This window comes from Aethalodelphis obliquidens, unplaced genomic scaffold, assembly GCF_003676395.1.
Source record: "Aethalodelphis obliquidens isolate GAN/ISIS:26980383/991018 unplaced genomic scaffold, ASM367639v1 scaffold12, whole genome shotgun sequence".
Lineage (NCBI taxonomy): Eukaryota > Metazoa > Chordata > Mammalia > Artiodactyla > Delphinidae > Aethalodelphis > Aethalodelphis obliquidens.
In genome coordinates this window covers 41291355-41315717 of record NW_020837956.1, presented here as the reverse complement: position 1 = coordinate 41315717, position 24363 = coordinate 41291355, and the positions used below count along the sequence as shown (strand labels likewise).

General features: G+C 44.5%; 1 protein-coding gene and 1 long non-coding RNA gene across 2 annotated transcripts; both read left to right on the top strand.

The window, feature by feature from the left end:
- The first annotated feature begins 919 nt into the window (after window positions 1-919).
- On the top strand, window positions 920-22807 carry LOC113624105 (uncharacterized). Its single transcript, XR_003434218.1, has 2 exons — window positions 920-1237; window positions 22657-22807. It is a non-coding gene; the product is annotated as an uncharacterized LOC113624105 (long non-coding RNA).
- On the top strand, window positions 11895-17903 carry RPS7 (ribosomal protein S7). The gene is made up of 7 exons (XM_027113867.1): window positions 11895-12007; window positions 12215-12298; window positions 12390-12461; window positions 12630-12773; window positions 13559-13623; window positions 16757-16907; window positions 17792-17903. The coding sequence occupies exons 2-7, from the start codon at window positions 12224-12226 to the stop codon at window positions 17867-17869; spliced, it is 585 nt and encodes a 194-aa protein (XP_026969668.1). The 5' UTR covers window positions 11895-12007; window positions 12215-12223; the 3' UTR covers window positions 17870-17903.
- Window positions 22808-24363: the final 1556 nt, after the last annotated feature.

Genomic DNA, 24363 nt, shown 5'->3' with positions numbered 1-24363 from the left:
ATAGTTATTAAATCACAAAGAGAGCAAAAGAAGAGAAAAAGAACAAAAAATAACTACAAAACAAGAAAACAATAAAATGGCAATAAGTACATACTTATTAATAACTACTTTAAATGTAAATGGATTATATGCTCCAATCAAAAGAGATAGGGTGGCTGAATGGATACAAAAACAAGACTCATTTACATGAGTCTGCAAGAGACTCACTTCAGATCTAAAGACACATACAGACTGAAAGTGAGGGGATGGAAAAAGGTATTCCATGCAACTGGAAATAAAAGGAAAGCAGGAGAAACAACACTTCAAATCAGACAAAATAGACTTTAACAAAGACTGTAACAGGAGTCAAAGAAGGACATTACATAACGACAAATGGATCAATCCAACATGGGAGTATAAGAAATGTAAATAAATATGCACCCAACATAGGAGCACCTAAATACATAAAGCAAATATTAACAAACATAAATGGAGAAACTAAGAGTAACACAATAATAGTAGGGTACTTTAACCCCACTTACATAAATGAACAAATTATCCAGACAGAAAATCAACAGGGGAACACTGGCTATAAGCAACACATTAGACCAGGTGAAGATATATATATGTAGAATTTCATCCCAAAGCAGCAGAATACACATTCTTTTCAAGTGCACTTGGAACATTCTCCAGGATAGATCATGTGTAGGCCACAAAACTAGTCTCAATAAATTTAAGAGGACTGAAATCATATCAAGTATCTTTTCTGACCCAAATGGTATGAAACTAGAAATCAACCACAAGGAAAAACCTGGAAAAACACACAAACACACAGAGGCTACACAATATGCTATTAAGAACCAATTGTCACTGAAGAAATCAATGAGGACAAATGAAAATGTGAACTCAACAATCCAAAATCTATGGGATGCAGCAAAAGCAGTTCTAAGAGGGAAGTTTATAATGATACAAGCCTACCTCAAGAAACTAGAAAAATCTCAAATGAACAACCAGACCTTACATGTAAAGTAACTAGAAAAGGAAGAACAAACAAAACCCAAAGTTAGTAGAAGGAAAGAAATAATAAAGATCAGAGCAGAAATAAATGAAATAGAGACTAAAAAAAATAGAAAAGGTTAATGAAACTAAGAGGTGGTTTCTTGAAAATAGAAGCAAAATTGATAAACCTTTGGACAGACTTATCAAGAAATAAAAAAGAGACCCCCCCCAAAATAAAATTAGAAATGAAAGAGGAGAGGTTACAACCAACACCACAGAAATGCAAAGAATCATGAGGTTACTGTGAACTATTATATGCCAATAAAATGGACAACCTAGAAGAAATCGATAAAATCCAAGAAACATATAATCTCCAAAGATAGAAGAAACAGAAAATATGAACAGACCAATGACTAGTAATGAAGTTGAATCAGTAATCAAAAAACTCCCAACAAACATAAGGCCAGGACCAGAGGGCTTCACAGATGAATTATACCAAACATTTAAATGAGTTAACACCTATCTTCTTGAAACCATTCAAAAAAATTGAAGAGGAAGGATGGCTTCCAAACTCATTTACAAGGCCAGCCTCACTCTGATAACAAAACCAGACAAAGATACCGCAAAAAAAGAAAATTACAGGTCAGTATCACTGACTAACATTGATTTTAAAAAAGCCCTTACAAAATATTGGCAAACCAAATTCAACAAAACATTAAAACAATCATATATCATGATCAAGCGGGATTTATCCCAGGGATGCAAGGATGGTTCAATATCTACAAATTAATCAATATGATATGCCACATTAATGAATTGAAGAAAAATCACATGATTATCTCAATAGATGCATGAAAAGCTTTTGACAAAATCCACATCCATTTATGATAAAAATTCTCAACAAAGTGGGCAGAGAGGGAACATACCTCAACATAATAAAGGCCATATATGATAAGCTCACAGCTAACATCATACTCAAGGGTGAAAAGCTGAAAGCATTTCCTCTAAGATCAGGAACAAGACAAGGATGCCCACTCTCACCACTTTTATCCAACATAATATTGGAAGTCCTAGCCACAGCCATCACAGAAGAAAAAGAAATAAAAGGATTTTAAATTGGAAAGGAAGAAGTAACTGTCACTGTTTGCAGATGACATCATATTATACATAGAAAATCCTAAAGACACCACCAAAAAACCACTAGAACTTATTAGTGAATTCAGTAAAGTTGCAGGATACAATATTAATATACAGAAATCTGTTGTGTTTCTATACAATAACAACAAACTATCAAATAAAATTAAGAAAACAATCTCATTTTACAATCTTATCAAAAAGTATAAAATACCTAGGAGTAAATCTAAGAAAGTAAATATCTGTGCTTGGAAAACTATAAGACATTGATGAAAGAAACTGAAGATGACACAAACAAATGGAAAGATACGCTGTGCTCATGGATTGAAAGAATTAATATTGTTAAATTCTCCATACTACCCAAGGCAATCTACAGATTCATTGCAATCCCTATCAAAATACCACTGGCATTTTTCACGGAACTAGAAGAAACAATTCTAAAATTTGTATGGAAATACAAAGACGCTGAATAGCCAAAACAATCTTATGAAAGAAGAGCAAAACTGGAGGTATCATGCTCCCTGATTTCAAGCTATACCACAAAGATACAGTCATCAAAATAGGATGCTACTGGCACAAATTCAGACACATAGATCAATGGAACAGAACAAAGAGCCCAGAAATAAACCCACACTTATATGGCCAATGACTCTATGACAGATGAGGCAAGAATATATAATGTGGAAAAGACAGCCTGAAGACCCAAGTTTGGTTCAGTAAAAGAAGCAACTTAATTGTCCACTGGTAGATGAATGAATAAAGAAGATGTGGTATATATAAACTTGACTCTCTGGAAGCTACGGGAAAACACCTTGCTGGTATTTCTGCAACAAATGCTGCCCTTAAAGGGGCCAACAGCAGCCAAACCTCTGTCATGGTCCAAAGTGCTATTTCCCCAAATGATAATTTAGAAAAACTTGCTAGAGAGGCCCAAAAATTGGCTTCAGAAAAGGAAAAACAAGATAGGAAATTCAAAAATTACTGATTTGATAAAAAGATACAGTTCTGGTTTGGAGCAAATAACAACCTAGTTCTACCAGAGACTCTAAAATTCCCATTCCTGGGACTTCCCTGGCAGTCCAGTGATTAAGACTCTGCACTTCCATGGCAGGACGCACAGGCTCCATCCCTGGTCAGGGAAACAATATCCCATATGCTGTGCGGCACAGCCAAAAAAAAAAAAAATTCCCTTTCCTCACTATTGTACATGCATCTAGCCATTGGTATACTGACAAAATGATAGATGTTAGGTGGTAGGTAAATGAACCCATTAAAGAATTCTGGAGACTGAGTTGTTGAAGTTCTTTCCATTAACTGGAGGTAAAATAAACTCTTGTGTCTTCTGTCTAGCTGAAAACTACCCTGTTCTATGACCTTAGAACTATTAGTTGTTAGGATGTCAAGATTCCCAAAGTGGGGACTTCCCTGGTGGTCCAGTGGGTAAGACTCTGCATTCCCAATGCATGGGGCCTGGGTTCGATCCCTGGTTGGGGAACTAGATCCCACATGCATGCTGCAACTAAGAGTCCACATGCCGCAACTAAAGACCCTGCATGCCATTACGAAGATCCCGCGTGCCACAACTAAGACCCAGTGCAGCTAAAATGCATAAACAAACAAATAAATAACTATTTTTTTAAAAGATCCTTAAAGTGAAAACAATCTCAAATGATTGACCTAAACTCTCTATCAGAGAAATTTCAATACACACCAGAATGAGACATAATGTGGAACAAAGCAAACAAACTTTAAATCCTACTAGAAAATTTTTGAGTTTCATTAAGCAATTGTGAAATTAAGTTCTCCCCAAACTGAGTTCCTGTGCTGAGTTTATGATTAACCTCTTTATTTAAAACTGTATTATCTTTCTTGTCCCATCCCCTGCTCCTCTCAGGATGGAAAAGAGTCAAAGAAAAGGGGGAACTGAAACTGAGCAGGCCCAGTAGAGGTCTTCCCAGTGACAGACCTGTTTGTGTCCTCGCTTATTATTAATTGGGAAAAGAGGCTATTGAAATACACTGTGACCTCCTAGGCTCCTACATGTGGAGCAAAGAACAGGCCCTAGCAGTTAATATTTGGGGAAGTAAAGAATGCAGAAACAAAGATAGGACAGTCAGGCAGGAGAACATCCATAACTTAAAAAATATATCAGTCACAATAACTCCCAGTTCTGTTTCAAAAGTAAAGGTAAGTCTGACGCATATTCTTCAGTTGTTTTGCAGATACTAAAACCCCAACCAGGTGGAGGAAGTTGACTGCATGCTGACCACCGGCATGCATGCTGACTGCCGGCATGCCGCCCCAAGATTGAATGGAACCAGAAAGTTGATGATGTTGACTCCTAAAATGCCACCCTGTTACCTCACCACCGACCAATCAAAAGGACATGCATGAGTCAATTACGCATCCCTTAACCCTCTCCCTCACCCTGTCTTTAAAAACCTTTCCCTGAAAGCCATCAGGGAGTTTGGTTCTTTCGAGAATGAGCCATCCATTCTCCTTGCTTGGCGTCTGCAATAAATTCTGTACTTTCCTTCACCACAACCAGGGGTCAGTAAATTGGCTTTGCTGCATGCAGCTGAGCAGACCCACGTTTGGTTCAGTAACAATTGTATGATTTATATGAATATTAAATTGTTATTTTTAAAAAATGTATTTTATTTATTTTTGGCTGTGTTGGGTTTTCATTCTGTGCACAGGCTTTCTCTAGTTGTGGTGAGTGGGGGCTACTCTTCGTTGCAGTACACGGGCTTCTCATTGTGGTGGCTTCTCTTGTTGCAGAGCACGGGCTCTAGGTGTGTGGGCTTCAGTAGTTGTAGTACGTGGGCTCAGTAGTTGTGGTTCATGGGCTCTAGAGCGCAGGCTCAGTAGTTGTGGCGCACATGGCATGTGGGATCTTCCCGGACCAGGGCTTGAACCCGTGTCCCCTGCATTGGCAGGTGGATTCTTAACCAGTGCACCACCAGGGAAGTCCTGAATTGTTATTTTGAATTTGTTCTCTCATACTGCCAGATAAAGGAAGTAAGTAATTGTATTTACATGTTTAGGTAAATTGTGCATTCATGTTTAAGTTGTTTATTATAAAAGGAGATACAATTATATAGTCAAGGATATTAAAAGGAACTGTTCTGTTAGAACTGGACTGGAAATATCAATATGAACTCATGGCTTTATATGAAAAAACTATTGTAAAAATGCATCTTTTCTAGCCCTGTCTACTGAAGTGGTGTAAGAGGACCTCCATGATGCACCCTAGTACTGAAATTCCAGCCTCCAATATCACTTTTTAATCAAAGGAATCAAGGCTTTTTGGAGAAAAGGCTAATCCCATGTCTGAGACAGAATAGTACAAAATGAGCCTGGAACACCTCCTTATGCCAGAAAGTGAGAAGATGCATAGAGATTAATGGCAATCACAGGACACAGGAACTGATTTAAAAGGGGCTCCTTCTGGCCCAAACTGAGTAAGACAACTTCAACATTGAAGGAGAATAGTGGCTGAGGTTTGTTGATATAAAGTGAATATGAGTCAGAGGTCCATGATGATACACCAGAAAAAGGTTAACAAATTATCTTACAAGCCAGAGAATAAGACAGATCATATTTCTCTTGAGGCTTGTTACTCAATCACCGTATTACTGACTTATTTATTGTACAGTTAAAGAATAAAGAAACTAGCAAATGCATAAAAACCAGTTAGCAGGTATTATCTAACATAAATATCAGTAGAATAAGTTGTGACTGTGAGACTAAAAGCACCTATTTTTTAATTTTTATTTTTTTATACAGCAGGTTCTTATAAGTTCTCTATTTTATACATATTAGTGTATATATGTCAATCCCAATCTCCCAATTAATCCCCCCCTGCCATGGTTTTCCCCCCTTGGTGTCCATACATTTGTTCTCTACATGTGTCTCTATTTCTGCCTTGCAAACTGACTCATCTGTACCATTTTTCTAGATTCTACATATATGCATTAATATACAATATTTGTTTTCTCTTTCTGATTTACTCCACAATGTATGACAGTCTCTAGATCCAGCCACGTCTCTACAAATGACCCAATTTCATTCCTTCTTATGGCTGAGTAATATTCCATTATAATATGTACCACGTCTTCTTTGTTCATTCGTCTGTTGATGGACACTTATGTTGCTTCCATGTCCTGGCTATTGTAAATAGTGCTGCAATGAACACTGGGGTGCATGTGTCTTTTTGAATTATGGTTTTCTCTGGGTATATGCCCAGTACTGGGATTGCTGGGTCATATGGTAATTCTTTTGTTAGTTTTTTTTTTTTTTTTTTTTGCGGTACGTGGGCCTCTCATTGCCATGGCCTTCTCCCGTTGCGGAGCACAGGCTCCAGACGTGCAGGCTCAGCAGCCATGGCTCACGGGCCTAGCCGCTCCGCAGCATGTGGGATCTTCCTGGACTGGGGCACGAACCCGTGTCCCCTGCATCGGCAGGTGGACTCTCAACCACTGTGCCACCAGGGAAGCCCTGTTGGAAGATTTTTAATCACAGTTTCAATTTCATTACTTGTGATTGGTCTGTTCATATTTTCTATTTCTTCCTGGTTCAGTTTTGGAAGGTTATACCTTTCTAAGAATTTGTCCATTTTTTCCAGGTTGTCCATTTTATTGGCACAGAGTTGCCTGTAGTAGTCTCTTAGGATGCTTTGTATTTCTGTGGTGTCCATTGTAACTTCTCCTTTTTTGTTTCTAATTTTATTGATTTGAGTCCTCTCCCTCTTTTTTTGATGAGTCTGACTAAAGTTCTATCAATTTTGTTTATCTCCCCAAAGAACAAGCTTTTAGTTTTATTGGTCTTTGCTATTGTTTCCTTTGTTTCTATTTCACTTATTTCTGCTCTGATCTTTATGATTTCTTTCCTTTTACTAACTCTGGGTTTTGTTTTTTCTTCTTTCTCGCGTTCCTTTAGATGTAAAGTTAGATTGTTTATTTGAGATCTTTCTTGTTTCTTGAGGTAGGCTTGTATACCTATAAACTTCCCTCTTAGAACTGCTTTGGCTGCATCCCATAGGTTTTGGATCATCGTGTTTTCATTGTCATTTGTCTCTAGGTATTTTTTGATTTCCTTTTTGATTTCTTCAGTGGTCTCTTGGTTATTTAGTAACGTATTGTTTAGCCTCCATGTGTTTGTGTTTTTTACATTAAAAACACCTATTAAATGTACACATGCAACATTCTCTCAGGTTCCAAGTTTTAAAAGTTCAGCACATGCCATGAGGGTTATGAATAAGAATCTAGGAAGCCTGTGTCCTAAATCTGTTAGTAGATAAGTCAATCAACTGGTTTTCAGGTTGGTAAGTAGTTTTCAGTCTGGGAAGATCTAGAATTTTGTATAGAAATGTCTATGAGAATTAGACCCATTGTACAAATAACTTTCGGTCAAGGGAGAAAGAGTACATCCTTGGTCTTTCTCTCATAACCATATGTAAGGGATAGTTTGGTCTGTTTAGAGTGACAGCCCAGTGGCAGTTATTTGAAATATATATCTGAGTAATTGGTTTACACTAATGATTTTTAGGTGAAACCTAGTTTAATATTGGTATATCTAAAGAAAGCTTTAGGTTCTTTAATATATGTTAATTGGATTTACAAGAAGTTGTTAGTTTTTAAGAAAGTTTTGTTACACAATTGTTTCTTGAGATACTAAAAAAATGCTTGAAGTGATGAAGATGCTGCATCTGTTCCCTCGGAAAAAGGAGGAACAACCTGCAATATGGGCACTTGACTCTATTCCTCATCAGCTGTACACAGGCCACTGGACAGAGGCCGCCTTGACCTCTGCTCACAGCGTCCAGGGCAGCCTGGGTTGGTGTCCTGGGGCCCCTCAATTCTCCCTCATGCCCTTGTCCAGATGCTCACTCAGTAGCATTCTTGGGGGTAGGGAGAAAGGACAAAATACCTTTTTAACATTTGGGTTTGCAGCTGGATTTCCTAATATAGTCATTTTTCATTGCTTGCTTCACCTACTTGCACCAGTTTAAGGCTTTCCTGACCTTCCTGGTCAGCAGGCATGTTTTAGTTGTAATGTGCCTATTCTTCCCACAGCCAAGGCTTTCCCCTGCAGGAAAACTAATGCAGCCTGAGGCTAGGAGGGAAGAAAGGCATCATTATGTTGCATCTGTGACTGATGCCAGCAATTGAGCAGGGCCCTGAGTGTGCAGGAAAATGGCTGTCATTAAGCCTCTACATATGCTGTGCCTTTCAGAGTGGACATGGAGTTAACTTCATGCCTGGATGAACAATGTAGTACAATTACAACTAATACTGATGTAGCAAGCGGGGATGACCTCATCTCCCTTGGTCACCCTTTGGCTATTCCCATTTGCAAAGGGCTTACAAGACAATGGATTGAGGTACTTGTTAGAAGTCGATATATTGACAGTGATGCCAATTTAATAACCAACTGTAAGGTAGATGTGGGCTATTTACGCTCCACTAGCTAACGAAAATGTTGCTGTATTCCAGTATGGCAAGGACTCTGTGTTCATAACGGCACCTCTCCTGAATAAACAACTTAGAACTGTATTTCAGTTAGGCAGAGGCCTAAGCAAAATTTGACTCCAGTGCCTCCAATCTATACTTTTTCTATATTTCTTTTCTCCTGTTGTAAAACCTCTCCTTTCTAGGTATGGAGTGACCTTCCTCTGATCTCTGGAAGGTCAAATCTTCCTAAAGAAGGGGTGCTTTTCTGTCCCCCCTAACAGACTCCACTCTCCGAATCACTGCCCAAATGTTCTCTTATACCTCTTTTATCATGTCCCTGCTCTTCTGCTAAACTAACCCTGGGGGTACGTTCTCTGTTTCCAGGTAGTATTTTCATTCTTACAGGAACTGGAAATAATGTATTGACTTGAAGGTTCCCCATGAAACCTACTTAAAAAGGTATCTTTTACTGTTATGAACATTAAAAGGATAATAAGGGGATATTATGAACAATTCTACTCGCATAAATTCAACAGTTTAAATGAAATGAACCAATTCCTCTAAAAGCACAAACCGCCAAATCTCATCCAATATGAAAGAGATAATTCGAATAACCTTGTAACTATTAGGAAATTGAATTCATAATAGTAAAAAACCCTGGAAAAAGAAATCTCCAGGCCCTGATGATTTCATGGCAGAATTCAACCCAATGCTTGAAGAATTAACACTGATTCTACACAATTTTTTTTCTGAAAATTAAAGACGAGGGAGCACTTCCCAAGTTATTTTATGATGCTCGTATTAACCTAATACCAAAACCTGACAAAAACAGTACAAAAAAGAAAACTACAGACCAACGTCCCTTGTGAACACAGACATAAAAAATCCTCATAGGGCTTCCCTGGTGGCGCAGTGGTTGAGAGTCTGCCTGCCGATGCAGGGGACACGGGTTCGTGCCCTGGTCCGGGAAGATCCCACATGCCGCGGAGCGGCTGGGCCCGTGAGCCATGGCCGCTGAGCCTGCGCGTCCGGAGCCTGTGCTCCGCAACGGGAGAGGCCACAACAGTGAGAGGCCCGCGTGCCACAAAAAAAAAAAAAAAAAAAAAAAATCCTCATAAAAAATGTTAGTAAATGGAACCCAGTAATATGAAAAAGAATTGTATCCTATTTCCAACTGGGGTTTATTCCAGACATTCAAGGTGGGTTCAATATGTGAATAACAATTAATGTAGTCTACAATATTAACAGGCTAAAAAGAGAAACTCACGTGATTAATCGATGCATAAAATGCATAACCCCATTTATGATAAAAAGTCTTAGAAAATAGGGATAGGAGGGAACTTCCTCAATAAATAAAGATAAAGAATATCTATGGAAACCTAAGGTTAACGTCATATACTTACTGATGAAAGACAGAATGCTTTCCCCCAGGGTTGGGGAACAAGGCAAGGATGTCTTCTCTCACCACTCCTCTCATCAAAGTACTGGAAACCAGAAAGTACTTTACTGAAGGCACTTTTGGAGTGCTGCTTTGGTGGAGTGGCTGACACAGAAGCCAGATTGAAAAGGCATGTAGAGCATTGACATGGAAATGGTTCATCAAGAGGGTTCAGAATGGCTGCCCAGATAAGACTGCAGATGCAGCTATACTTTCTCTCTTGAACAAGTCCCAAGCTGACTCTTAATTTTCCAGTGAGATAGTTAGTTGCCCTTTTTTTTGAAACATTATTAGAGAAGCATATACAGCTTTAAAAATCTGAGATGAACACAATCTTAGCTTATTTAAAGTTGTTGGAAATCTTAGAGATCACCTAGTGTATTGTTTTCAGCATTTTCCACAGCGCCTGGCCCATGTAGATAATTGCTGTTAAATTTGACAAGTGAGGAAACTGAAGCTCAAGTAGACTAAGTTATCTCCCCTTTGCCAGATAATGTGGCACAAGTAGTTCCCTGCGTCAGAAATGCCCTTCTCCCTGGTGACTACTCTTCCACATTGCTGGTTAATTCCATCTCTTCCAAAGAATTCCATGACTTCTTAAAGCATGAATCCTCCTGGCCACCTTTACTCATTTTACTGTTATGTGTTATTACAATTCATCATTATATATTTAGCCATACAATTTATGGGATATTATGTTCTCTAACCTGCAATCTCGCGAGGGCAAGGATCCCGTGGGTTTCCCTTATAACTAGCACCTAGGGCAGTATTAGCACGGAACATTCGCATTAACAATTATTTGTGAATTGTATTTTTGGCTCCTGTCTAGGGCAGGTAGTGCTTTACACATGAGTTTCAAGTGACAGGACGGTAGGCACTTTTCCAACAAAACATTCTTCTGTTGACTTCTTGGTCCATTCTAAGGCAATTCGCCATCTCTCACCACACCTTGACCACATCCGTTTCTCCAGCTCGAGCCCCGACTCTTCCCAATCATCTTTCCCCCGCTCTGGCCCTCCTCCTGGAATCGCGCGTCCTGCATCTGGCCCCCAGGTCTTCACCCCTTGGGGTGGTTCTCCTCCAGCTTCAGGCCGCCCCACCACCGCCGTTCGCAGATGTCTCAGAATTGTCGGCCGCACCAAGCAGTCAATACGAGAGCCACGTGTGGCCTGAAAATCACATTTATTTGTAAAGCACTTCGTTTCCAAAGAGCTTTCACAAATGTCATCCTTTGGGTTCTCTACACACAGAACTGGCATCCAAGTCTGTGACTCCTTCCCATTGCTTCAGCAGGGACTTCAGCTTCCTCGTGTTTTTTGTTTTTTAATTAATTAATTAATTAATTTTTGGCTGCATTGGGTCTTTATTGCTGCGCGTGGGCTTTGTCTAGTTGTGGTGTGCGGGCTTCTCATTGTCGTGGCTTCTCTTGTGTGGAGCACGGGCTCTAGGCACGCGGGCTTCAGTAGTTGTGGCTCGTGGGCTCTAGAGCGCAGGCTCAGTAGTTGTGGCGCACGGGCTTAGCTGCTCCGCGGCATGTGGGATCTTCCCTGACCAGGGCTCAAACCCATGTCCCCTGCATTGGCAGGTGGATTCCTAACCACTGCGCCACCAGGGAAGCCCCTTCCTCGTGTTAAGTTACGTCCTAACCTCAGGGGTAGCCCAGGTTGCTTTTCTCGGGCCCGGGGCTCCAGCCCAGACTCCGGCCCGGCCACCCGGCTACCGCCTCAAACTTCCAGGGAACGCAGAAAAACTCCCGCAAACCGCCCGGAAGAGGAGGCTCTCGCGGGCGAAAAGCGTAGCCAACGCACTGGTCCTCCGGAGCCTCTTCCTGGGACTCTCTAGGCTTCCACCTTTTCTCAGTGGTTCTTCCGGTTTGTTGACTCGCACTATTCCCGCCTCTTCCCCTCTGCCGCCGGGATTTAATGAACTCTCGCGAGATCTAGGCCTCTTCCCAAGCCTACTGGAGTCGGCGGCTGCAGAGAGCGTTGGCCGCTTGGTCAAGGTATGTTGCCGGACGCCGCTGTGCTGGCCCGATGGCTTTGAGGGGCACACGTCTGGGGTCCCCGGGTGGAGATGCGGCCGATTACCTGGCCCGCGGGCCCCGATGGCGTGTGCGGGGGGAGCTGGGGCTGGGACCGGGGCCGGGCCGTGCGGGCGGGTGGGCGGGCGGGGTCGCGGGCCGCCCGGCTTGAGCGCTCCGTGCTTCCAGGTGCCGGCCATGTTCAGTTCCAGCGCGAAAATCGTGAAGCCTAATGGCGAGAAGCCGGACGAGTTCGAGTCGGGCATCTCCCAGGTGAGGGGGCGGGCGGAGCGCAGAGGCCGCGACGGGGTCCGGGGTCCGGGGTCCGGGCGCTGAGGGTGCCCTCCTGCCTCTTCTCCCGCAGGCCCTCCTGGAGCTGGAGATGAACTCGGACCTCAAGGCCCAGCTGCGGGAGCTGAACATCACGGCCGCCAAGGTACAGTGGGGCTTCGGGGCACGTGCTGTTGGCGGGACGCCCCAGCGACTCGGGTGTCGAGCGTGTGACGGTGTCGGCGCGGCGCGTTACCGCTTCAGCTGGGCCAGACCGGAGGGGCGGCGCTGGGGGCCTAAGCGAGAGTGCGCCTCTCTGCTCTCTCTTTCCCAGGAAATTGAGGTTGGTGGCGGTCGGAAAGCTATCATAATCTTCGTTCCTGTTCCTCAGCTGAAGTCTTTCCAGAAGATCCAGGTCCGGCTCGTGCGGGAGCTGGAGAAGAAGTTCAGCGGGAAGCACGTTGTTTTTATTGCGCAGGTAGCTGTGCTGCTGCTGAATGCGCCGTCTTGCGAGTCCCGTTATACGTCGCTCGCGAGTGTGAAGAAGCTGTTCCCGGAGCTTAGGGTGCTCGCACTGGGCTAAAGGGAGGCGGCGCACGGCTGCTGTTAATGCGAAGGCGGCTCTGTGTGTGCAGCGCCGTCGGTGCACCGGGGGTGCACACAGGTGATCGCGGTGAGACGTGTGCTTGCAGTGAGCCTGAGTTTTCAGCCTGATGGAATTGCCTGTCTGAGGTTCAGCGAGGTTTTCCTGCCTGGTGCGTCAGACGTAGGTTTGGGGAGGAAAAGAGATGCAAAGAAATGGTATGTAGGGAAAGTGGAACACGGTCGAGAGGTTTTGTTTTGTTTTGTTTTTAAAGTTATCTGGCCTTCCTGCAAACAGAAATCTATAGAAATTAAGTGCCCGGCTGATGAGGAATTAACGGAGTGGTATCCTGGCTTAGTACTGAAGTGGGTAGTGGGCCAGATGGGACGTGAAAAGGGGTGTGATCTTTGGGAGATCAGTCATATCATGGAGCAGCCAACATTTTCCAGTTGCATTTTAATGTAAGCCACGGATTCTGAAAGAATTACCGAGAAATCGGGGAGTACGTAAGAGGATTTCTCAGTACCTTGTTGGATCTAGGTTGTTTGGCTTTCTGGAGCTTTGCATTTATTCAGCCGTGGAGTCCTTTGGTTTTTAAAGCAGGTTGACAGTGCTTTGTTTTCTGCCGACTTACTTACGGTCTTTTTTTTTGTTGTTGCGTGATAATTTTTACTTTACAGAGGAGAATTCTGCCTAAGCCAACTCGAAAAAGCCGTACAAAAAATAAGCAAAAACGTCCCAGGAGGTAAGTTTTAGCAGCATGAAAAACGCACCACTCTTGTCAACAATTCTTGACTGGCGTGTGTTGTTTATAGTCAGCTGGAGTAGGCTCCTAAAATTAAATGTTGTTAACGTAGGAAATCCATTCGCACGGGGACTTCTATCAAGTGACTTAGCTTTTTCTGTAATTATATGCGAAATGTTTTAAAAGTAACTCTGGAGGTAGGAATTACGTATATTCACATAGGTGGTATAATAGGTTACTGTTATCACAAAAGATGAGATTGTTTCCTCCAGTTCTTTGGGCAAAGGGTAGGAACAGTGGGGAGGAATCTTGAGTTGAGTGCCGTGGGGTAAAGCACACCAGATGTGCAGGTGGGCTGCGACCTGTCATCCTCATTGTTGACTTCTGCTGTGGATTAAGGCTGAAAGATGAGATTTTTCTGTTGCTCACATCACGAGTTGAAGGTGTCAGTGCAGTTGTAGTTGCTGGTGGACGAGGCTTTGTAAATTTGATCGAACTGCAGGTTATCTGACAGAAACTTAGATATTGCAAGTTGGCTCTTTGGGCCTTCTGGTATTTTGTTGAAGTCTCTGGTTTCATAGACTTGGATTATTGGATCGCTGCAGATCCTGCCCTTGGACCAGTTTGAGAAAACAATACTCAGGCATCCCTCTAACTGCCAGAGAGGCCAACCTTGTGAATTTGTAGTATTAGCATCCCTGCTTATGGGATGAGGAGACTCCCCCATCGTTTGCTCATTACAGCTAGCATTAGTGACGCTGGAATTTACAGTCAGTCTTGTTTCTAAAGTTCCTACAAAATAGGAAGTGATGGGTCTCCAGTGTTGTGGGTGGATGTGTTGTACCATATGCTGTGGTGGAGTGGGGAGAGGGAGTAGTGGTGAGCCTAGAAAGGCCGGTTCCAGGTTTTCTGGAACTCGGAGTGTTGGTCAGTACCTTGAGCTTGTTTTTTTTTTTTAAATATAAATTTTATTTATTCTTTGTTGCTGCGCACGGGCTTTCTCTAGTTGCGGCGAGCAGGGGCTACTCTTCGTGTTGGTGCGCAGGCTTCTCATTGCAGTGGCTTCTCTTGTTGCAGAGCACGGGCTCTAGGCACGTGGGCTCAGTAGTTGTGGCTCGCGGGCTCTAGAGCGCAGGCTCAGTTGTTGTGGCACACAGGCTTAATTGCTCCGCAGCATGTGGGACCTTCCCAGACCGGGGCTCGAACCCGTGTCCCCTGCATTGGCAGGTGGATTCTTAACCACTGCGCCACCAGGGAAGCCCCTGAGCTTGTTTTAAGTTGGAGTAGCTGGCAGTTGGAGTAGCTGGAGTAGCGTAAGAATTTAGCTTTTTTTTTTTATTCTGGACAGTTTGCAAGAGATCAAATACAGGGGATAATCAAGAACGTTTAGTTTGTTAATTATGATACTTAAAAAGTGGTTTTATAATCTCAGTTCTGACAACCCCAGTTAGTACTTGAGTATAAAGACAGATCCTTTGCTTCGCACCCAACTAAGGCACTGACTCCCAAATCTACAGCCTTAATTATCCTTCATCCCAAACCTGTTTCCACATTTTCTCAGGTAATCACTTCAACCCATTCCTAGTGACCTGGTCTAGACATTGGAGTCTTCATTCTCCTACAATGAGGTCTAGTTGGGAGGCCAGAGTGAATCCACCCCTTTCCAATCTGGTTTCTTGCTTTCAGATTCATTTTCCTTCTCAGTCGTTATCTCTCTCCTACAACAGATTAAATGCTGTGGTTTATGTTTTCTTTGGCTTCTCATCTGTAGCGGGGTTTCAGTTATTTTTCTTCTGAAGCAGATTAGTTCCTATGCTTTGTGATTATTAAAGTTGCGTTGCCACTGCTCCCCCTTAAAAAGTCTTTAGACTGGGTTGGAATTTGAGTTTGAGGCTAGCTTTGATTCCGTCCTAATTTATGTTTTGAAGGAAGTAATTAGCAAGTTTCCATATGTGTGCCTACCTAATCCTGTAAGAGTAAGAAGTGCTTCGTCGGTGGTTAGCAGTCATTTATCGATTGGGCCATCTATCTCATTTGCTTTTGGAGAGGTGATAAAGGCTTTGGAAAGTGGGTCCGCCATGGGGCAGTGAGGCCTTTGCAGTTATTTAGGAGCCCCTTCTGTGTGCGTGGGAGCTGCCAGACAGGAAATAGAAATGAGTAGAACATAGTGTCTGATCCACTGAGGGGTGAACAAGACCTAGACACGTTCCATAATACAGGGTAGCTGCATAAACATTGAGAATGAGAGCTGTCTTTTCATTTGCTCGTTCCTGATATCCTGTGGTACAAAGCTGATACTCTAAAGGTTTGGAATTAATTGAACCTTCTCATCAGGCAGCCAGATGGATTGTGAACTTGAAATGATACTCAGGAGAGGAGCATGGTTCCCTTGGCAGTTTGTGTGATGGGATGGGCTGGAAACCGGGGACCCTCGTAGGAGGGGCCACATCCTAGAGCTGGTGATAGAGCAGTGTCTTTTGGGATGGGATGTCACCTCATTCCATCGCAGGGAACAAGGGGGGTTTGGTGCATTTTGGAGGCCAAGGGGAGCCCTCAAAGGGTCTTTAGTAGGTGAAGTGTGTAATGACATCAGTGATTATTTTGACAGCAACGGATGGGATAGTTTTGGAGAGAGGAAAGAGGTTACTGCAGTGGTTTAGTCGAGAAATCATACGACTGACAATAAACCTAAAGATAATGTATAAAAATAAAAGTCATCGTCAATCTCCATCCCCTGGAGAAAATCAGTCATAATAGCTGGTGTATGTGTACTTTACAAGATAACACGTTTAAAATACTCTAAGCTTTTGAAATAAAATAATAGGGTGTCGGGAATTCTCTGGCAGCCCAGTGGTTAGGCCTGGCTTCAGTTCCTGGTCAGGGAACTAAAATCCCCCAAGATGTGCCGTGTAGCCAAAAAAAATGGGGTGTTTGTTAACCTGTTCTAGTTTGGTAATGGCACGTGGTGTGATCCATTAAATGAAAGTAGATTCCTTGAAAGCTAGTGTTAATCTGGTTTCAGGAACCTGGAGTTTGCCATTTATGTTTTTGACTTCAAGAGGTGCCCTTGGGGCTCCCAGGAGGGCAGACCTGCTAGATTTCTCACTTTTGTCACTGTATTCTATTCTTCAAGCCGCACTCTGACAGCCGTGCACGACGCCATCCTGGAGGACTTGGTTTTCCCAAGTGAGATTGTGGGCAAGAGGATCCGCGTGAAGCTGGACGGCAGCCGACTCATAAAGGTTCATTTGGATAAAGCACAGCAGAACAATGTGGAACACAAGGTAATAGGCCTTGTTTATTATGGAAAGATCCAGAACAGATAAGGGTAGAATGCAGCCTAACCCATCCCCACGTGGCAGCAGAACCAATCTTTGTGAACTGAGGGCCCCCTTCCTCTTGGATTATAGGTCAGGTTTTAAATTGGGGTGTTTTGTTTTTTTTTTTTTTTTGGCTGTTGGGTCTATGTCGCTGCGTGCGGGATTTCTCTAGTTGTGGTGAGCGGGGGCTACTCTTTGTTGTGATGCGCAGGCTTCTCATTGCGGTGGCTTCTCGTTGCGGAGCATGGGCTCTAGGCTCATGGTCTCAGTAGCTGTGGCTTGCGGGCTGTAGAGCGCAGGCTCAGTAGTTGTGGCGCACGGGCTTAGCTGCTCCGCAGCATGTGGGATCTTCCCAGACCAGGGCTCGAACCCGTGTCCCCTGCATCGGCAGGCGGATTCTTAACCACTGCGCCACCAGGGAAGTCCTGGGGGATGTTTTAAAAGATGGAGTTCTCTACCTTTTAAGTTATTAGAGAAATTGAAGTAAAGTAATTCCATGGTGTGACTTTTAGTAAAGCTGTTTTTATGGACGGGGTGGTGGTCGTGTTAGAATCTGGGGAGAACTGTCACTTTGCTTCATTCCTGGTAGATCATTAACCTCTGGGGTCCCCCGGGGTCTGCCGAGTGGCCTAGAGGAGCCAGCCCTCGGGTGCAGTGCTGTGGAGGCCTGTCCCACGACACGAGAGGAGCTTGCCCCCAGCTTGGGACTATAGAGGCATGTCTGGTATATTCCTTCTCTGCCTGGTTGCTGAGGAGAAAAACCATACAGGGCACAATTTCACAGACTTTAGGCTTTAAGACGAATGTGTATTGAAATGTTTTGTGATGAGTTATTTCTTTTCTTGTAGGTTGAAACGTTTTCTGGTGTCTATAAGAAGCTCACGGGCAAAGATGTTAATTTTGAGTTCCCAGAGTTTCAGTTGTAAACAAAAATGACTAAATAAAATATTATTCACAATATTGTTTTGGGTATGTTTTTCCAAAGGAGAGAGCTGTGGGTGCAGAGCTGTGTGCATTATCAAGTAGCTTCCTACACAGGCTGGAAGATTTTGAACAGAGAGGGTCCTTGTAGTTTGTGTCCGTGTGTTGGTTTCAGGTGTACGGCACCGTGATTCAGTTATACATATATATGTTCTTTTTTCAGATTCTTTTCCCTTAGGTTATTATAAAATATTGAGTACAACTTCGTGTGCTCTACAGTAGGTCCTTGTTGGTTATCCGTCTTCTACATTAGAGCCGGATTGTCCTGGGGAGCATGAGAGGCCAAGGGCTGCCCTAGCCTGGCGTCCGCTGTCTGATTTGCCGCCTTCACACGAGCCGCCCTTGCTGCCCCTCCCCATCCTGCCTTCCGCTGGCCTTGGGCCTGTGCGCTGGTGACCTTGCCACACCCTGCAGGCCTGTCCCTTCAGGCAGGGGACAGTTGTTGACCTGGAGTCGCAGGATGTGCGGCCTAGTGGGCAGGAGCCGGGCCGGGCAGCAAGCGGGGCGGAGGCAGGTCAGCTCGCCCTCCACGGCTGCGCTCACTGGGCCTTGGGAGTGGGGTCCCTGCACCAGCAGCAGCCAGCAGCTCGGGGCTCGGTGGAATGAAGACACCTGGGCCCGCCCCGCCTCCTGAATCAAGCTCCAGGGGTGCCCACCATCGGGGTTTTCAGGAGTCCTCCAGCCGATTCTGAGCGTATCCTCCAGTACTACGTTCCCTGATGATCTCTGGTGATGCAACATCATTGGACGTTGTAATATGTGGTGTCTCTGAGGGGTGAAGCCAGAACCTACCTCTCGTCACGACGGGGTGCCGTGCACTCCAGATTAGGGCCCTTGGCTGTGCCGGCTGGGCTCCTGGACCACGTCCGCTCTGTGTCCACCAGCGAGCAGGCTTAGCGGATGGGTGGGGGGGTCCTCACACTTGGGGCAGGGGGCCTGGCCTTGCTCTGGGCTGTCGTGGGCTCTGGAGAAATGAAGCCTTCAGGCGGAAGCAGGCCGTGGTTAACGTCCTCGTGGACAAAGTGGTGAAGAGATACGGCTGCACGGTGCTGTGACCCCGGGGAACATTCCCAGCCAGAGACACATGGGTTTGATCTGGCTCCTGTGTCCAGATTTCTCAGTTATGTCTGAGAAATGTAAATAATAACTGGGAGATGAGCCAGATTCTTGTCCCAGTCCCCTGGAAGTGGCCCGTCTCTTTGGAGGTCAGAGTTCCTGAGGGAAAAGCCTGTTCCTGGTGGCCATGACTTTCGCGCGTTCCAGAACAAGCCGAGGGGAAGGAGGAAAAAGGGAGGAGGGAGACAGGGAAGCCCAGAGGAGAAGCACTTAGTGATTCTGATGGCTTTTGGTACTTGTTTGCAAAGCAGGTGTAAACATGGTTTATGATCTAAAAATGGTTCTAATTTGCAATCTACTAGAAATAGGCAAGTTAGTCTAAAATTATCACTTGTTTTTGTAACAGAGTAATTCTCAGGTTATTGGCGCTTTTTATAAAAAGTGCTTAACGTTTCAGGACTCAGAAGCAGAAGGTAAGTACCCCCGTCTATCAGCTGTGAGACAAGAAAGGGGGCTGGGAGGAGGGAGGGTGGCCTTGGGGCGGCCGTGTGTGATCTGCTGTCCTTGAGGTCTGGTCGGCATGTCCCCTGCCTGTGTGAGCACGGGCCAGTGCTCTAATTCTCTGCCCTGTCTCCTGAGCTGTAAATGGAGCGGTGATGCCTTGCTCGGGGGCTGGTTGTGAGGACTGAGTAGTGATGCTGATCCTAGCCAGGCCCCCGGGAGCTGAGCCTTCACCCCATGTGCATCAAACACAGCCCAGCGACTGTGTCTCAGTGGCGTGGATGTGCAGCGCAGCCGCCGTCCCAGTCCTCTGGTCGGGGGTGTCCCAGTGGCCGTGGGCATCTTTGGGATCTGGCCACGGGGTTCTCACTTCTGCACTCTTGGCATTTGGGGCTTAGTTATTCTTTGTGGTGGAAACTCCTGGGCGTTGCTGGATGTTTAGCAGCGTCCTGGAAGCCAGTGCCCCTCGCCCCCTCCACGGTGTGACTACCGAGACTGTCCTCAGAACATTGCCAGATGTCCCCTGGCGGGGAGTTGGGGCAAGGCTGAAGCTGGGCTAGGGTTGCATTATTTTGGATTTAAGTTGGTTGAGTGGTTCACAGTGATTTCCACGTACAAAGAGCTCATCAGTTACAGCCTGGACAATGGTGTGGTCAGTTCAAAAACTCAGATTATTCTCTGCACAAAACAAACTCAAAATGCCTGAGATCAAACACCTCATATGAAAGAAATGAGTTTCTTCCAAATATAACTACCAACCTAAAGAAGTACATGACATACCAATAATGGCTTAGGAAGTTGAAATAAATGTTTTAAAAGCTACCAGGAATAAATTCAGATAACCATGCTAGGGAAAATACTGAGTTACTGTCTATTCTTTCAATAGAAAAGCATTGTCATGGCAGGAGGCGAGGACAGAGTATGCAGCCTAATAATATAGAACAAAAGAAAGGTAGTGTCAGGCAGCTTTTTTTTTTTTTTTTTTGCGGCACGCAGGCCTCTCACTGCTGTGGCCTCTCCCGTTGTGGAGCACAGGCTCCGGACGTGCAGGCTCAGCGGCCATGGCTCACGGGCCCAGCCGCTCTGCGGCCTGTGGGATCTTCCCAGACTGGGGCACGAACCCATGTCCCCTGCATCGGCAGGCAGACTCTCAACCACTGCGCCACCAGGGAAGCCCCAGGCAGCTTTTTTTAAGTGCAAGTTTTAATTTTGACACAATTGTAGCTTCACGTGCAGCTGTAAGAAGTAAACCAGAGGAGTCCGTGTACCCTGTCTCCCCAGTGGTAACAGGTCCTGCGGGAGCAGGGCCCACATCACGGGTCACGGACGTCCCTCTGTCCCTCTCTTACACCACGCCCACCTCCTCAGGCCCTGGCCACCACTGGTCCGTTCATTTTGTAGTTTCATCATTTCAGTACCATTCTATAAACGGAAGCAGGCAGTGCAGAACCTTTGTAGGACTGGCTCTTTTCATTCAGAATTCTCTGGAGACCCTCCCAGTTGGTGCTGTGTCTGTAGTTGGTTCCTTTACCACCGAGCGGTGCTCCCTGGTATTGAGGACCAGAGTTTCTTTAACCAGCCGCCATTGAAGGACGTCTGAGTTGTTCTCAGTTTGGGGCTGTTAGGGATTCAGCTGCTATAAACCGCCGTGGATGTTCAGGTTTTCATGTGAAGGTAAGTCTTGGCTCCTGGGGTAAACGCCCAGGAGTGCAATCGCCGGGTTGTAGGGTAGTTGCATGTTCAGTGTCTTAAGAAAGTGCCCAACTGTTCCCAGAGCGGCTGCACCATTACATCCCCCCCAGCTTGTCATCCTCAACAGCATTTGGGGTCCTTGCTCCTTTCAGTGGCAGCCATTGTGACAGGTGTGCGGTGTGCCTCACTGTGGGTGTGAGGGGCGTTTCCCTGGTGGCCAGTGATGTTGGGACATCTTTCATGTGCTTCTTTGCCATCCGCACAGACTCTTGGTTGTAATAGCTTTTCATGTTGTGGCCCAATTTTTTAACTGGATTGTTATTTTCCTGTTGAGTTTTGAGAGTACTTTATAATTCTAGATAAAAGACCTTGGGTAGATATATAGTTTGTGAATATTTTTTCCCCTCCTATAGCATGTTTTTGCATTTTAATAGGGTTTTCATTTTGATGAAGTACAATTTATCAATTTTTGCTTCTGGGGATTGTACTTTTGGTGTTTTATGTCTAAGAGCTATTTGCCTATCCCTAGATCCTGAAGATTTTTCTCCTGTGTTTTTTCTAAAAGTTTTATAATTTTACACTTAAGTTCGTGATCTATTTTGAGTTAATATTTGTATAAGGTTCACCTGTTGCCTCTGGATGTTGAGCTGCTCCAGCACCATTTATTAAAAAGACCATCCTCGGGCTTCCCTGGTGGCGCAGTGGTTGAGAGTCCACCTGCCGATGCAGGGGACGCGGGTTCGTGTCCCGGTCCGGGAAGATCCCACATGCTGCGGAGCCTGCGCATCTGGAGCCTGTGCTCCGCAATGGGAGAGTCCACAGTGGTGAGAGGCCCGCGTACCGCCAAAAAAAAAAAAAAAAAGACCATCCTCCTTCCACTGAGTTACTTTTGCTCCTTTGTCAAAAATCAGTTGGGTCTAGGGAATTCCCTGGCAGTCCAGTGGTTAGGACCCGGTGCTTTCACTGCGTGGCCCAGGTTCAATCCCTGGTCGGGGAACTAAAATCCCGCAAGCCACGCTGAGTGCCGCGTAGGCCAGTTAGCACATGAAAAGATGCACTGGTCAGGAGGGAAATGAAAGTCAAAACTACAAAGAGAGCGACCTCACACCTTTTGGGATGGCTGCTATCAAAGCAAAAACGAAACCAAACCCAGAAAATAGCAAGTGCTGGTGAGGCTGTGGAGAAATTGGAACCCTTGTTGGTGGGAATGTAAAGTGGTACAGCCACTTCGGAAGACAGTATGGCAGCTCCTCAAAAAAGTAAAAATAGAGCTACCATACGGTCCAGCAACTTCACTTCTGGGTATAACCAAAAGAATTAAAAGCAAGGTCTGGAAGAGATATTTGTACACCCACGTTCATAGCATTATTCACAGGAGCTAAAATGTAAAAGCAACCCCAGTGTCCACCAGTGGATAAATAGATAAGCAAAACATGGTCTGTACATACAGCGGGACATTACTCAGCCTTAAAAAGCAGGGGAGGGACTTCCTTGGTGGTCCAGTGGGTAAGAGTCCACGCTCCCAGTGTAGGGGGCCCGGGTGTGATCCCTGGTTGGGGAACTAGATCCTGCACGTGTGCCGCAACTAAAGATCCCCTGTGCTGCAACTAAGACCTGATGCAGCCAAAGTAAATAAATAAATATATATATAAAAAAATTGGACTTCCCTGGTGGTGCAGTGGTTAAGAATCCACCTGCCAATGCAGGGGACACGGGTTTGATCCCTGGTCCGGGAAGATCCCACAAGTCGCGGAGCGACTAAGCCCGCGTGCCGCAACTACTGAATCCCACGCACCTAGAGCCCGTGCTCCGCAACAAGAGAAGCCACCGCAGTGAGAAGCCTGCGCACCGCAACCAAGAGTAGCCCCCGCTCGCCGCCAACTGGAGAAAGCCCACACACAGCAATGAGGACCCAATGCAGCCAAAAATAAAATTAAAACAAAACAAAGCAAAATAAATTTAAAAAAAAGGAAGGGGATTCTGACAACTGCTATCACGTGGATGAACCTTGAGGACATTAGGTTAAGTGAAATAAGCCAGTTACACAAATACTCTGTGATTCCACTTACCTGAGATGCTTAGAATAGTCAGTTCATAGAAATGAAAAGTCGAATGGTGGTGGCCAGGGGCTGAGATGGGGGGACAGTGGGGAGTTATGTTTAATGGGGACAGAGGTTCAGTTTTACAAGGTGGAAAGAAATATGGAGCCGGATGGTAGTGATGGTTGCGTGACATTATGAATGTATTTAATACCATTGAACTCTACAGTTAAAGAGATTAAGAGGATAAATTTTATGTTATGTGCATTTTATTTAAAAAAACTTAACAAAATCAGTTGGGTACATTTGTGTGGGTTCTCTGTTCTGTTCCATTGTATAATAAGTCTTGAAACTGGGTAGACTGATTCCTCTTTATTCTTTTTCAAAATTATTTTAGCTATTCTGGTTCCTTTGTCTTTCATATACATTTTAGAATAGTATTGTCTGTATCTGTAAAAACTCTTGCTGAGATTTCAATAAGAATTGTGTTAAGCTTGTAGATCGGTTTTGGGGGAAATGACATCCTATGCGGAGCCTTCTGGTCATGAACATGACATGTCTCTCCGTTTGTTTAGATCGTCTGTGATTTTCTCACCAGCATGTTGTGTTTCAGCATATAGGTCCTATACATGTTTTGTTAGATTTATACCTACAAATTTCATTTTATTGAGCAATTGTAAATTGTATTGCTTTTAATTTCAGTGTCCATACGTTCGCTGCTAGCTTATAGAAATACAACTGATTTTTGTATGTTTATCTTGTATTCTGAGACCTTGCTGAACTCACTTAATAGTTCTAGAAGTTTTTTGTAGACTCCTTGGGATTTTCTCGGCAGACAGTCGTGTCATCTGCAACAAGGGACTGTTTTACTTTTCCCTTTCTGATCCCTGTGGCTTTTGTTTCCTTTCCATGCCTTCTGCATGGGCTGGAACTTCCAGCATGTTGCTAAATAAGAAGTAAGATTGCTGTCCTGATTTTCCTGATCTCAGGAGGGGACACTCAGCCTTCACCTGAGGATGATGTTAGTGTTGGTTTTTAAAAATAGATGCTCTTTGATGAAACAGGAAGACATTTTTCCAAAGGACATGCAAATGGCCGACAGACACATGAAGCGATGTTCAACATCGCTAATCATCAGGGAAATGCACATC

Coding starts and splice junctions, on each gene's coding strand:
- RPS7 (XM_027113867.1), top strand. CDS start 12,224: ATGTTCAGTTCCAGCGCGAAAATCGTGAAGCCTAATGGCGAGAAGCCG. Junction 12,299..12,389: donor TCGAGTCGGGCATCTCCCAG/GTGAGGGGGCGG, acceptor CTTCTCCCGCAG/GCCCTCCTGGAGCTGGAGAT. Junction 13,624..16,756: donor AAGCAAAAACGTCCCAGGAG/GTAAGTTTTAGC, acceptor CTATTCTTCAAG/CCGCACTCTGACAGCCGTGC.